Raw genomic sequence first — 15,884 nt, forward strand, 5'->3', positions numbered from 1 at the left:
CATTGACCTATCATTTGTTGATGATATTTTCTCTCTTTTAGAATCAAAGTCACTAAAATTAAACATATAATGATAATTAATCCTCCACTCATCAATTAATCACACACTAAATATCTTTAAAATATCACCATATATCAACATGTTACAAAAAAACATATACTAAATTAACTTATAAATATTAGTAAAAAAGAACATAAAAATTTAAATTTGAATTTAAAATTTAAAATTTAAATTTCACATTCATTCTCATACATCATATAATCGAACAAATTAAATTCAAAAGCATTATAAAAGAACAATAATATTAAAATTAAATGAAAATTTAGAAAAAAAAAATGATAAATAAATAATAAAAATATTAAAATTAATAATAACAATAAATAAAGATCAATAAATATCTATAAAACATGGAAAAGACTGCTTATACATATGACAATTTAACATGACATTTAAGATACCACTTTTAGCATTCCAATGGTATTGTTGGATAATCTTGGTTTTTTTTGTGTACAAATATTGATACCGTAATCTGTTTTGGAGTAATACATATATTTACGTAAATGTGGGCATCAAATGTACTTTATCTTGAATTTTTTAATGTTCAATGTTCAATGGACTATAAAACAGTCTCCTGGTAAGTTAGCGGAACCAAAACCCTCCAGAACTGCCATGAACGGCCTTCAGAGATGTCGTACTTTATCATTTTGACGTCTGCTTGAATTTGAATTTCGCAGACGATGATCTCTGTCTACTTAAGTAAGCGGATTTTGCTGTTGAAATTGTTGGCGGGGCTACTTAGTTTGTTTTGAGTTCACAATAATAACATCAGTCTTTATTGGAGACTTCACATATACTTTGTAAGTGTGGATCTTTTGAGGAAGATAATTCGCATTTTAAAGCTTCGCTGTGTGTAATTATGAAGTATTTCCATCTCTGCTGAACAAAGTTTTTGTTTGAAGATTCACGCTGCATTGTGTTTTGCCTTTGCCAATCTTTTTGTCAGCAAGTCATCCTAGGAATTTAGACATTTTTAATTACAGCAGTGTATGCTTTTAACTAATGTTTAGGAGCAGATTCGCAGTATTATGTTTAACTTTTATGATCTTTCCAGGGTTCTCTGTTCTTTTGTTTGTTTTTGTACGTGGTCGGTGAGAAAATTACAAGCATGAATCGGTGGTGGTAGATTGGGGGTTTATGGAGTCTTCTGGTTTCAGTTTTGAGTGAGTGGTGTAGAGGGGTTTCTGGAGTCGTCCCATGTTTTGTTCTCAGTTGAAGCTTTTGAGAAAATCTCAGAAAATTTTTGGCTAACACGATCACCTGAAACATAACATGTTCCTATCCGCCCTGCAGTACTTCAAGATTTTTTTTTGAAACTTATCTTTTGCGATTTTCTCAATAAATTCCTTTAGAAAGATCTTCCTTATTTATGTCGGTGCTGGAAATTGTTTTTGCCTCCCCTCTGTACGACCCGCTCAGAGATTATATATTTCTCATTTTCTGTTTTCATATGTATCCACGCAACAATTTAGCTCGTTTTTTAAAAGAAAGTATTCCTCAAAAATTTTCAGGATATTATTTTGATAATCAGTCTAATTATTCTTTTTTCTGCTTATGTTAAGCAATTATAAAATTGTAATAAATTTTAATTAATCTAGTAAATGTTTTCAGTTAAAATCTATAAGTAAATGACAAAGGGGTGGGAAGACAAAATGTGGATTTACGTGCCAAATTTCTGGTTAAGCATTTGTCACTTAACTTTATCTGCCCCTCTCCACCTACAACTCAACGTTGGAGTGCAACTATACTTGCTCCACTACTCTAGGAGAAGTTTCCAGAATATATATTTTACCAATTAAAGAATAATATGTGATCATCTGAACCGTAAAATATTAAGCCATATACAGCTACATGGAACAATGCTTCTGGCCAGTGGCTTCATGTAGCGTGGGCCGTAAAATGTCTCACGGGATGCTGCTAAGCAAGGTATGAAACTATTTTTCAGTGAAATAGTCCAATAGGATAATGTATAGGATCCAATTTTTTAGGATTTTGTATTAGAAAAACAATTATTGAGAAGATTGTCATCAAATGTTATTTGCCATTGGTAATAAAATTCCTTCAAAAATTCTTATTGGTTAAAGCTATCAGATTTCCACAATCCATCTAAATGTTTATCTTTTTTGTGGATTTGATTGTATCATAATTTTTTTAGCATCAATGTTTTGGATCACATTACATGGTCCATCATCAGGATACAATGCAAGAGAGCAAAGGAGAGGAAATGTTGTAGATTGCAGACCTTGAGATGGATAACAAGAGGGAAAGGAGGGAGGGAGAGAGGATGAGAATCACTGAAACTTGATTTGGGAGTTTCTCATCTTCTCTTTCCCTCTTTGTATCCATCTCTAGGTCTGCAATCTACAATTTCCCTCTTCTTTGCTCTCTTGCATTGCATCCTGATGTCGGATCATGTAGTGTGAGCCGAAGTGTTGATGCTAAAAAATTATCAAACAATTGAATCCCGAAAAATGATAAACACTTCTTAGTGGTTGTTAAGTTTTAGACCCCCTTATTTTGCATATACTGCCAAAACAGCACAGGAAAAAAATTGTTTGCTCCTGCTTCAGATATTTGTCCAGGCAAAAACTCATCATCTTAAAAAACACAAAAATTCCTTAAAGAAATAAATTTTATGCAATTTATAGTTAGAAAACGAATCAAATAAGTCTGCGAAACATTGGGAAATCATTATATATTAGATTTAAATAAAAGAAGAATACAATATTGCATTAAGCATGCAAATACAATGCCCAACCAATAACTATGTTACATATTATGAATCAGATTTTTTTCATTGAAATTAATCATCATAAATAGGATATCCATGGAAGTTAAAAAAACTATAATTTACTGTTCTATATTTTTGTGAAAAATTGAGGTGATATCCTACCCTTTTCAGTTGATTGCAACTTCTCTCTCATGCTAGAAGGCTGCAGCTCCAAACTAGAACCCAATGGCAATGACTCTATGTTGCCTCAGAACTTGATGGCAATGACTTGTCTTTGCCTTATTTTTGACATCATCTACAATAATGCCATTCAATTTGATATTTTCTATTTTTATTGTACCTATACTCTTCATGGCAATGACTCATCTTTGTCTTATTTTTGACATCATCTACATAATGCCATTCAATTTGACATTTTCTATTTTTATTGTACCTATACTCTCCATAGCTTCCATTTTGAAATCAACAAATCTTTTTGTAGACAATGGATGTTTTTGAGTGTGTTTTTAACCTTATCCACATTATGTGTAAAGACTAAGGTTGTATTGCACAAATAATAGGTCATTGAGGCCTTGTTGGGTCAAATTATTTTGCTCTTTTTATATGAGTGGTATTAGACAAACTTCATTTGTGCTTACATCTAGAGGCACACAAAGTCAAGATGAAATATAAAAGGGCTAATGTTTGAAGATTTGGTGTATTTTCAACCCAATCTTCTTACTAAGAACATGTGAGTAAAATATTCAAAAGTTTATAAGCAAGAAATAATTGAAATCCTATTAATGGGATTTGAAAGGCTAATCTTTTGCAAAATGGGAAGCTCCAAAAGTTGGTTGGGTAAAGGTAAGTTTTGATCGTGCATTTCAATGTAACCCAAGTTTGAGTGGAGTCGGATGTGTTGCTCAGACTCAAAAGGAAGTCAATTCCCCTAGGAATAACGACAAAAAACAATGCTGAATTCAGAGTGGATGTCATGTGTGTGAAGTGTCGTATTGAATTGAAGTGAAGAAGCTCCTTTTGGGATGAGAACCATGCCATGCCTAATTGGAAATCACAGAAACGACTCAATTTGATAGTGTGATTTAATGGACAAATTTGAAGATTTGTTGGCCATGTTTATAGAGAGGGCAATGAGATGGCTGAATTGTTGGCGAGACAATCTGAAATCAAGTGGACTGTTTTAGGGTATAGTTGCGTGATGCAAATATGAGTAATGACGGTGTTTAAATTTTGGTTGAGATTTAGGTGTTTTGATGAAGGACAAGTGATAAGATTGGTAGTTATTTGTTGGCATTGGAATTGCAAAATTGCTCTTAGATAATGGATTACACAAGACGTTTTCATGAGGTGGATTGTTTGGTTGCCAGAGAAGGTGTGGTAGGTGTGTGGGTCCTATGGTTCACGTGGCATGAACTTTGGTCATTCCCTCACCACCTCAATACATCAAAGCTAGATTGTACATTATTGAAATAGAATTTTCAGATATCATCATGAGTGTAAATTAAGTTTAAATGAGATGGGAAATGTTTTAGGGTTTGGATGTATGGGTTATTAATTTCTTGAGAGATACTATGGAGATAAAAGCTCAAGGACCTTAGTTTTTAGTGTGGTGAAAAGCATCGGGAATTGACACTATGGCTATAGTTTGGTGAATTTTTCAAGGAATTACTAGCTATCAACACATTGGCAAGGCGGCATGGCAAGAGAAGACAAATGTTGTTTATGGAGGAGATTTTTGCTTAAGTGATTGACAAATATTTTTATGTTGGACCATTGCATGATAATGCATGCCATATGAGTAGTGTCGAGGATGGACCATCACCAGAGGGTGATATCAGATATTTGCACCATGATTTTGGCAGCCATGCTTGATACTAGAGAGACGAAGGAGATGGCAGAGGCAATTTGCAAGAGACTAGTTAGAGATAGTTTTCTTGGGGAGCTAAATGATGTGCTTGAGAATGTGGATGAAGACTTGAGCATTCCTCTCCTAAAAGACTACTATGTCCTCCAGCGTAGTAGAAATGATTTGGCAAGGTATCTGGTAATACATTACATTAACCCACTCGTGATTCCTTGAAGGAGATAGTTAGTGAACTAAAGTGTGTCATTTCTGAAATTAATGTTGGGTTTGGAGCAAGAGGAAAGTAGGTGTTGATTGCAGAAATACATCTCGGATTAGGGTTGGATGTGATACAATAGAAAGACCTAGTATTCAAAGGAAGATAGAGGGGAGAAAGAAGAGGTTGGTGCAACTACTTTTGGAGAGGGACATGCATTGGAGGACGATCCTAAGGGCCATACCAATTGCAGCCTCGAGTGTGTCTTCAAGGCATGACTACTGCCAACAAAATGAGTAAGGAAAAGCTAAAATAATGGGGTTTGGACTAGGAAAGGAAGATATGTGTTTTTTATAGAAATTGTTCAGTTTTTTGTTTTAGATCACTTCATTTGGTGGTATGAGCTTGTTAAAGCTATGTTGCTCTATTTTGTAGTAGGAGGCTATGCTGGGTATTAGGGGTTAATGATGTTTGTACGGATGTTGTCTGGGGTCAATGACATCTGTATAGGGGGTGTATAGGTTCTATGTCTTAAGGTCATTGGTATAGGTTCTATGTTTTAAGGTCATTGGTAGAAAACTATATTGCATAGATAGTTGATTCAATAGATGATGTATTGTATTGTTTTTGGATATTATAATATATTTCGTATGGCCTCGTATAAGTGCTATTTTGCCTATAAAAAATAATAATTTTAAGATGAAAATACACTCCAATTCTCATTACTTGGTGTTTGGGTGGATCTCCCTTGAATAGCTATTGGCCAAGTAAAGAGCTATTCATAGAGTTTGTGTGGATCTTTGAAACAATCAGGTTCCTTATCTCAAACTAAATTATTAACGTAGGTTTAAAGGTACATCGAAAGGCCATTCATAACCTTTCCTATAATACATATGAAGTCACTAGAGAAAAAACTTGAATTTGAGGTAGTGTTCTGTTATATGAATTTGTTAGTAAAGTTAATTGCTAAGCCTTTGATCAATTATTCCTAAATGGCAAAAGTTTTGGCAATGTTGTCTTTATCTCTAGTGTAATAGTTTTCAGTAGCATTTTTGGCCCTATCCATGGCCTTATAATTTTATAAATTTGTCGCATTGGATTTTGCTCTCCATCCACCAAACACAAATCCCCAAGCTGACCACTTTGAAACCTACAAAGACATTTAAGTTACAATTAAAGTAAATGTTTAAAAAATTAAAAAACCTTGATGAATTTTGTAGCTTTCTTTGCAATTATGTCATAAATCTTCATGGTCTATAATCCATCAACCTTATTGAATGCATTAAATTTAGCCTTGCTTGACTCTCAAACGTTTTTTGCAAGGGTGTCAGAACTGCAAAATATTTTGTGATATGATGAAATTAGTTGCAGTCTATGAACCTGATCCCTCTTGCCTGCACAATGTTTTCACTCTAGCATAATCTCTCATTAATTTGAGAATCCAACGGTGCTTAGAAGTGTATTTTTTTGATACTCTTGAATTTTTACAACTTGTCTCATACAACTATATTACTAGCACCAGACATTCTTATTGAGGCAGCCTCAACCCATCTAATCAAGTGTTGGCAATTGGCATCAATACTTGCACAAAGGCTGGGGGACACCAACTTCATTCAAATCCACGTCTCTTTATGGTTGTGTTTATTTAGAAATTATAGTGCATGTTCTTAACACTAACTTGTAAGTAGTCACACTGTCATTTTAATGGAAATTCATTTAGCATGCTAAGAATGAAAAGATGTTCGACCACATATTTACACAATCATGGTTTTGTAGTTATGATGGATCATTGAATGCCTTCAAACCCTCTGTTTGGAAAGGTTCTGTCCACCAGCTTTGCATCTTTTTCCAGAGATGGATGGAAGTCCAAATTTATTCAAACTTGAATGGGCTGCCTTGAGGAACTGGTTCATGGTCAATCTCTAGACTGCTCTAAGGAAGATTTTTCTTTTGAGAGGTTTGTTTGGCTAAAAATAGAGGGTTAACTGTCTTGGCTGAGTTAAGTTTATGTATGATTTGTTTGAGTGGGGTATCTTTGAACAATATTAGCTTATGTTCAATTCATTCTTCTGATTCTATGAGCATATCATATAGTTTGCTTCACTTTCTTTTTGCCTGACTCTGACAGAACATGAAAGTGATTTTAATCTGCAAATCAAACTTTTGTTTTTATTCTTGAATTTTTTGTAATGTCAGCAGCTTACTCGGACCATCTTGGTCATTATGAACCTTTGAATTGTTTGGCTTCTATTCTGTCAGTGTTTGTGGCACAAAATATGATCTATATATCTAGATCTTTGAGATGATTCTTCTTATGATGTACTTATATGGACTTTGTGGCTTTGCCTGCTGAACCTGAGTAGAGTTTTGCATTTCAATACAACTTGAAACATTGTTTTGTGAATTTGTACTCAATTATATATTTATCCTACAGCTCACTCAGGTTGTAATGGTTTAATGTTTCTTTTTGTTATTAGTGCAATTCAGTAGTTGTGTGAGTCAGACATATCTATTAGAAATGAATATTTTTTTGAGTTTTTAATTTTTACTTCATATGTTTCTACAGAGCGAAGGTGGCTTTGATAACTGTTAGTCTTTTCCTCTAACAAAAATGGCACCCTTCATACGCTTCTTGTCCTCCAGTCAAGCCTCCTCTAGTTCCATGGACAACCAAATTGTTCCTTTGGATTGCACTGATAATATGGGATCCACAGATAATCAAGCGGAAAGTTCTTACAAGGGAGAAATCCATATTATCCAAACAGATTTGCAGGAAAATGGTAATTCAAGGGAAAGGTCGGGTGATAATCTTGAAATTGATGGAATGATAGTGAAGCTTCTTGGTATTTTCCCACAACTTGCTCCAGAGGAGGCATTGTTACAACTTCTGAAATCATGGGGCCAGTTTTCATGGGAAATTGTATTGCAATCTACCATTGACCATTTTCTGCAACATGGGATTCCAGAGCAGGTACAAGATGAAGTACAAGATATTAACAATTCCGGAAAGCAAAAATCCAAAAAAGGTATTGCTCTCAGATTATTTTGGAATGTCTTTAATTTTGCTTGACTGTTTATTTTGAAATTCCTATAATTTATCTACATGACTAACTTGTAATGATATATTTGTTGTAATGGAAGTTTGTAGATTTATTCAACTACTATTTTTTTTTTCAATTTTTTGATTGATCTGGTTTAGCAACAGGAATCAACGTGTTCCTCTCTTTTTATGCTCGAGTCCAATTCTAGTTTCCAATGTGTTCTGTCACTTGTCTTTTTGCAGAAATCAGCTCAAAATGGATTCCTAACAGTCATTTTTTCAATGCAAAATGGATTCGTAAGAGTCATTTGAGAATCAAGACAAATTCAAATGAGGAATGCCATTCCCTAGATGGGGGTATTGAATGTGGGTGTTGCTATAATGAATTTCAATTTCAAATGATGGTACAGGTATGTGGTTTATTGACTAGTATTGGGAGTAGTAGATTTTTTGACTTTGTGGGAATGTTTAGTTGGTGGACATTTTTCATTGAAGTGATAAAGTTCTTTTCCAAGTCCTTTGGCCCTGTGTTTATTCAAATTTGTTGCATATAAAATATTGCTTGAAGCCTTGAAGTGTGTAGCAAAGTGATGAGGAGAAATATATTTGCATAGTTTTTTGAACTGTAAAAGTGAACAAGTTGAACGTTAAAAATACTTGTTAATGAGACTGCGCATTTCTAAATGCAGTATTTTAACTCTTCCCTTACTGAAAACTCTTTTGTTTTTGTGAGAAATATAGAAGGAACAACTGACCCAACAGACTTTAGAGTTTAGACTCAAAAAATTCAGGTCAGGGCCTAGAACTAAAGCAAGCTGCAATCACGTCCTCCACCCAGGAAGGAAGACGCCAAAGTCAGGATATCTTATAAACATAACATGACATCAGAGTCAGTTGAAAGGACATAATAGCTTCTATATATTTCCTTTCAATTTTCATATGTTGAATAATCAAAAGGCTTAAGCTTTAACACAGTGCAGTAAAGAAGCAATGAGATTAAGCCTTAGGAGCAAAACATATATAAAGTTTATCTTCCCCTGTCAACCAAGAGCAGGACAGGAGCCATGGTAAGAGTACAGAAAGTAATGCTAAATGAAACTTTAGGAGTCCATGCAGGTGTGAAAACTTTCTATTGACCAGAGGTCTGCAGGTATGTCGTCCATGTATGATAAGACAAACTGGTAGTGGTCTGTAATGCTATGGCAAGTTAAAATCTAGAATTTTCCATCTCTAAATATTCATCAAAACAAATTAAAGAGAGGGCAGAGAATAAGGTAGCGGGGGCAACATAACCCCCCTTTTCAACATTTCAAAATACATGGATATAGTATTATTTTTCAACCCTGATAAAGCTGCCCTTCTTCCATTGACACATCTCCGACATTGTTATCAGCATAAATCAACTGAGACACTCAGATGCTCCATCAAACAAGATTGTTTTTCATTTTTTAGAAGACTACTTAATGTGTTTTTTTTGATTTATCGACAATTCCCTTGCCACTATTTTGAACATCTTTTGTTTGATGGAGCTAACTAAAGGCAGTGAATTATCCAAACCATCTAAAGCCCTTTTATTGTCTCCATTAACATCAGACACCTGAGAAGACAATTTATATGCAATGGGACACTTATCCAGACGAGAGGATACCACAGAAGCTGCAAGAACACAAATATGATTTTGATAGCTTTCCTCACCAATTTCAGGAGGCAAAACCTCATCTTCTCAATACACATTATAATATCACCAGAGGTATGAACTGGACTTATATTAGAATTACTAGTCAGATAACTATTTAGCGAAGGGCAAGCTAACCTCACAGTTCTAATTTATTATTAATAAAAACAAGTATTTAAACTTCTTAAGCTAGTAACCTAGAAGTTCTGCACAGAACCATGTAAAGGAACAAAAATAGAATCTAGAAAACGAGCATCATGCTTCAAGGGGATTAAAATTCTTGTATTCATACAATAGAGAGATGCTTTTGTCTCCTCTAATTTTATAGTTTCACCCAATGGTTTAAGAACATGGTGCAATAAAAACCACAGAGGGATGACTGAATATTCCACCCATTTTGGTGAAGACTTTAAAAGCACATCATCTAGATTTACAACAAGGTTTCATGCAAAGGCTCAAAAATAGATTTGCCAACATTCCAAAAGTTCCAGTTAAGAATTATTTTTTGCATTCCTTTACTTGTAAGACAAATAAAAAAGGTGATGTTTGCAGCATTGTGCAAAGCGTTACATCAAATTTAAATATCCCACTTTCTTGCTCCAAATTAAAGATAATCAATCACCGAGGAAATCCTGCAAAGGAAAAACATCAGGAGCTAAGTAGACAAAGAAATACTGGAAGATTTGCCTTAGCTCCTCTTTTTTCAGAAGAGCAACCATTTCCTTGTCAGTAACTAGGGACAAAGTAACTGCACTCTCACCTTCTGAGCCTGCATCTTGGTCCTGTGCTTGAATTGGCCCCTCCATTCTGCACAAAAAAATCTGCAACTAGTTAGAAATTTTTACTATAACCAATGCTTTTACCAACCTCATCATGTCCCATATCATAGTAACTGGGTACTGCCAAGCCGAACCTCCATACCCCACAAATTAATTGCAGAAGCTTTTGAGATTAAAAAGGATGCAGCAACCAAAAAGTCACTATTCCAAGATAAAAAAGCCTGCCAGCTAAAATAATGCAAACAAATACAAAAATATAAAAATGACTGAAGATCACTAATGAATACAAAACTGATTGACCATAGATACCTAACAAACATGAAGAATAGAGGCTTACAAGGATAATAATGGAGGACAACGTTTTAATTTATCTAATGCCTGCCTTCTAATCAGTCTTTCCTTATGCTGAAATCTTAAGAACATGCTGCTAAACAAGAAATACAGACTGAGTTTCAACTTTAAGCTGTTGGATATCTCAAGAAAATACCTGCAAAAGTGAGTTGGTTATGACTGAAAGAGAGCGAAGGCTGAAGCCACCATAATCAAAGGTCAAAGGAGAGCTGAAGCAAAGGTTCTGGGAGTATAAATGGTGCTGGCAGGTGAAACTATAGCAGAATTCCTTCCCACTTGTTGACTATTCTTATCCCTCTATTTTGCTATTCGTGGTAAGTTTTTAAATTTGTTTTTTTTTCTATATAACAAATTTTGTGCCCTTTCAAGTGAAATAAGATTTGATGTTGAATGATTACTCATGTTTTAGCAAATTTCTATGAAGCATTCTCCATGTTTGCTTTATTATATTTGGAAAATCTTGTAGGTTATATATCTTTGCAATGGTGAAATTGTTTAATACCTTTTGAGCTACCAAGTGGACTACAAAGAATGTCTTGTAACAGGACGTGATGTTCTGATTTTTTTAGGTTAATTCAATTTAACCATGCTTGCTAATATGCTTTTATTTCCTTCCTAGTACGAAAATCCAAAAGTTGAATTTTCTATCAGTGTGCAGATGGGCACCTGTTTTGCTTTCAGTGCTTAAGGAAACATGTAGAAGAGTCCACATTTGGAGGTTTCCAATCTTGTAATTCATTGCCGTGCATGGATACTGATGGATGTAAGGAGTCAATTCCTTTGTCAGAGGTCTGTATCTACTATGTAGACATTGATTGTTTTTAATTGAAAAGGGAAATCATGAGGGATTATGGAGTTATTGAATTTGATAGTAACTTCGTATAGGTAGAAAGAACACTTCCATGTGATGTTCTTGAAAGATATGAACAGCGTCAGGCTCAAGCAGACATTGAGAAAGCCAATCTTGAAGATCTGGTGAGTTTTTTAGAATATCTTGTGCAAAGCACTCTCAGCACCAGGTACTGCTTGGTTTGTTGAATGCTACGTATCCATTTTTTCAAAATGTTAAATTTTATTTGGAAGTCCTTTCTGGTTTTAACAATTGTTTTTGATTATCGGAAAAACAGGGTATGGTTTTAGCAATTGTTGTTTCTGAATTTTATGTTACAATACTTGCAACATTATGCAAGGTTTTGAGTCTCTATGTGATTGTAAGTTAGTGACATCTCTTATTCGCAACAAAGAATTGGGTATATAAAATATGATTATGATGTTGGCATCGAGTTGAATGTCTACTAGGAAAAATTCATGGGCTATTTAAGGGTGCAATTTAAATCAAAGAAACAATTGTCAATCATCAAGCTTTTAAATTCTTCTCATTTTCTGGCTCAGCTTATTTTTGATGGAATTTGTCAATAACATAATTAACTTTTTTCTGCCTATGATTGACTTAAATATTTTGAAACAGATTGCAAACAATGCTCTTGGTTTGTAAGTATCTTTTGTATTGGTCTTCATGATTTATCACATTGTGAATTTTCCACACCATCTTCCTAATGCAAATGGGGACACCCTCTTTTTTGCTTTGCATTAGAGTATTTGCCTCGAGTAGTCTTTGATTGGTGGCAGTTTAGTGTCTTCAAGTCCTTGGGCTAAGTTTGAACAGGCTATGGGTGCAAGCCTCTTGTCTATTTAGGAGTCATGGCCATGAGGTAGAGTTGAACCGGCCAGCCAGCACTTAAGATCCTCCATGGCAAGCCTTAGTCATGAAGTCAAGTGCTTGATGGAAGTTTAAATCTTCCACTTTGAGAAAATATGAAGTGCGACCATTTGGAGAATGGTGAGGTGTGATACAATTAAGAACGGAGTTCAATTTGAGTCAGTGTGATCAGTGGTATCTGGGTTGCAAGTGTGACCAATAAGTTTGATGTAGAAAGTAGAAGAGAGAAAATTAAAGCCTTCAAGTTTGAGTTGCAAGAATGAGAAAACGAGTTGCTAACAATGAACAAATTACAAATTCAAGCCTTCGAGTTGTAAGAATGAGAAAAAGAGTTGCTAACAATGAACAAATCACAAGGCAAAAAGGTCACAATGAATGCAAGTTTGGATGAGAAAAATGTAGAATTAAACACTTTAGAAATTATTTGACACGTGGCTGAGCCCAAGAAGAGGTTGGAAACCAATCTCTTAGGCCTCAGGAGGCCAACAAAAGGTTTGATTCTGATCTGCTTTGGGGCTTCATACCAGTAATGTTCATTGACAACCTCCCTATTCTTGCATACTCAGCACTTGTTATTCGATCCTTGAGGTAGTTCGAAGCTTATCAAGACATGAGGGAAGTTGAAGAGTTTGGCTAAGAAAAGCGATGAAATAACCAAATGTTGTGGATGAAGGTGCTATGGAAATCAAGTCTTGTTGTAATCAGTTGTAAGCATGAAAATCTAAAGCAACACCTAAAAAACCCCAATCAGGTGAACCCAAGTAGAGGTTGGATTTTGACCTCTCTTGGGGTTCAAGGATTGCGATTGGAAAAGCGAGATAATGAAAAGGACTAAGATAAGATTTTTGTTCTGTTGCATCAAAATGGTGAAATGAAGTGCAATTTTGAAGTGAAATTGCAAGGGGTGATGGAAGTTTGAAAGTTAAATTGAATAGAAAAAGCATTGGAGCCTAGTTGTTTAAGCGTAGACTGAAAAGCAATGTTGTACTTCACCTTGGACAAGAGCTCAAGGACTGGAGAGATTTTGACCTTCCTAGGAGTGCTTCAGCCCAAGTGATGTTGAAATTCTGTTTTTCCTTAGACTCTATCAAGGGCCAAACTGAAATCCATTCAAACTCCTCTTGTCAATTTAATCTTCCACCTTTAAAATTAGTTTGCATTTGCTGAACAAGAAACAAGATTGTATTTCATAGAGTACAGCTGAGGCAGAGTATGTAGCAGTGACAAATAATAGTAATCAAGTGATGTGGATGAAGCAGATGCTGAAAGATATTAGGATAGAATTTTGAGAACCTGTTATCATATACTGTGATAACACAAGTACAGTAAGTATGTCTAAGAATCCTGTATTGCATTCTAAGACTAAGCATATATCTATTAAGTATCATGTTTTGAGAGAGAAGGCAGCAGAAAAGGAGATCAGATTGGAGTATGAATCTGTTAAATTAGTTTGCAAGTCCTCCATATTAGAGGGAGAAATGAACTTGAATGGACTAAGGAAGTGGCTGACCTCTCTCAAAGTAGACATGCCCTTTCAAACCAACATCTATATAGAGGCAACCGAAGACTTCCTTTCAACTACTCTTAAACTCAATTCGATCAGGAGTAGAGCAGATTTACTATGCAATGCAGAGAATTGCATATTAACGACTTGAATTTGGAGATAATATTGAAGCATTTGAAATCTGGCTTCAAATGAACTTGAGTCCTCCATATTAGAGGGAGAAATGAACTTGAATGGACTAAGGAAGTGGCTGACGTCTCTCAAAGTAGACATGCTCTTTCAAACCAACATCCATATAGAGGCAACCAAAGACTTCCTTTCAACCACTTTAAACTCAATTCGATCAAGAGCAGAGCAGCTTTACTATGCAATGCAGAGAATTGCATATTAATGACTCGAATTTGGAGATAACATTGAAACATTTGAAATCTGGCTTAATAACAACACCAAGCCTTGTGCAAGTTGAAAACATTGAACTCAGACCTATTGAAGGAAATCAGGGCTTTTAGGGGGATCAAACACTTTCAGATCTGAAATACAAGGCCAGAATTTGATTACAATTGGCGAGGTGTGGGAAGTTTTACGTGATGATCCATAAATGATAAAAGAGTGTGAATGCTTCTAAAGTTGATAGAATTGGTTATTGTATTGTTTTAATCTAATCTCTTCATTTTGCCCAGGTGTAATTAGATTTTGATGTTAAGGCAATGCTCATGGGAATCATCTGAGGGAGAATGCTTGTTAAAGAGCTTTGATTTCTTGGCACTAGTTTTAACTTGAGTTGTAGAATTAAATTCAAATGTTTAACAAATAGTGTTGCATTGTAGATTGAAGGTGGCAAGTAGCTAAGTGGCAAAAGTGCAAGCATAGCTTCAATATTGAGCAAAACATGGAGATCTCAAGTATTGTCAAACCACAAGTTATTCATCAAGCGAGTGAGGTGCTTCCAAGTTGAGGATCAGTCAAGACACCAGACCAATTTAAAGTTACCAAGATAGAGTTCAACAAATGATGTAAGTAACAACATCATGATCAAGTCTAGAAATGAGGGATAACATCACAAATGTGGATTTCTACAAGAGAATGTCAATGGGAAGATTTTTAAAGCCAAGAAGATGAAAGATTTCACAAAGATGAAGTATTTGGAAATATGAGCCATAACCATCAATCCAAGGCTGGAAAATATTGAGTATCGAGAGATATTGATGAAGCGTACAAGATAAGCATATTGAGGTGGCGTCCATTCATCTTCAACCAATCAAAATATTCCAATTCCACATGCTCAGATTCATCCAATCAAATCATTCCAAGTGTACATGTGGAGTCCACTCAATGTTTCCATCTATAGCTTTTTTTCTCACTGATCAATGAAAGCTATGCAATTTTCTTATTGGCCCACAAGACGGTGGTTCAGGTTCATTGTAATTGAAAAAACATTTAATGCTTGTAGTTGTTAGTTACTATTACATACCAAATTTTGACCTAATTTAAATTTATTTATAGCCATTGGATTGAATGGATTTTCTTTCATAATCATGTGAAGAGAGTGGTTAAATATATCCGTTGTATTCATTATGTTAACTGTTTAATGATGATGGTCGTTATCCATTGTTTGTCATGTGATGATTAGCAGTTGCTTGATTTTGGAATTATGGTTAGTAATTAAATTCCTTATATTCCTTATCTCTACAATACAACACCTGATATCTCTACAATATATCACCTGATATCTCTGCAATATAAACCTGATAACTCTACATTTTTCCTTGCAACGATTTGCCATTTCATTACTATTTTTGTTGAAGACGTGATTGCTAATCACACAGAGATTTGCACCTAAAGTAAATTCTGTGAAGGAACAAACTATTAGCGTCCAACCAAGGCTCCTATACTTTTGAACTGACCAGGTTATGTGGCTGACTTACCATATAAAATTGATTTATAATATATTCTTTTTATCAGACATC

General features: G+C 34.8%; 1 protein-coding gene across 3 annotated transcripts in view; it reads left to right on the top strand.

The window, feature by feature from the left end:
• The first annotated feature begins 432 nt into the window (after positions 1–432).
• Positions 433–15,884, top strand: part of LOC149578303 (uncharacterized) — a 42,930-nt gene continuing 27,478 nt past the window's right edge. The window contains exons 1-5 of one of the 3 annotated variants that reach the window (XM_089828158.1): positions 433–857; positions 7,415–7,874; positions 8,132–8,298; positions 11,345–11,482; positions 11,579–11,668. In XM_089828158.1, the coding sequence (XP_089684284.1) occupies positions 7,460–7,874; positions 8,132–8,298; positions 11,345–11,482; positions 11,579–11,668 (810 nt within the window). In that variant the 5' untranslated portion in view covers positions 433–857; positions 7,415–7,459. Of the gene's footprint in view, positions 858–7,414; positions 7,875–8,129; positions 8,299–11,344; positions 11,483–11,578; positions 11,669–15,884 lie in introns of those variants that run through there. The other 2 variants (XR_016364273.1, XM_089828165.1) reach the window with 2 other exon arrangements.

Source organism: Cupressus sempervirens, chromosome 1 (assembly GCF_028749045.1).
Source record: "Cupressus sempervirens isolate cs-2001-9-10 chromosome 1, ASM2874904v1, whole genome shotgun sequence".
Classification (NCBI taxonomy): domain Eukaryota; kingdom Viridiplantae; phylum Streptophyta; class Pinopsida; order Cupressales; family Cupressaceae; genus Cupressus; species Cupressus sempervirens.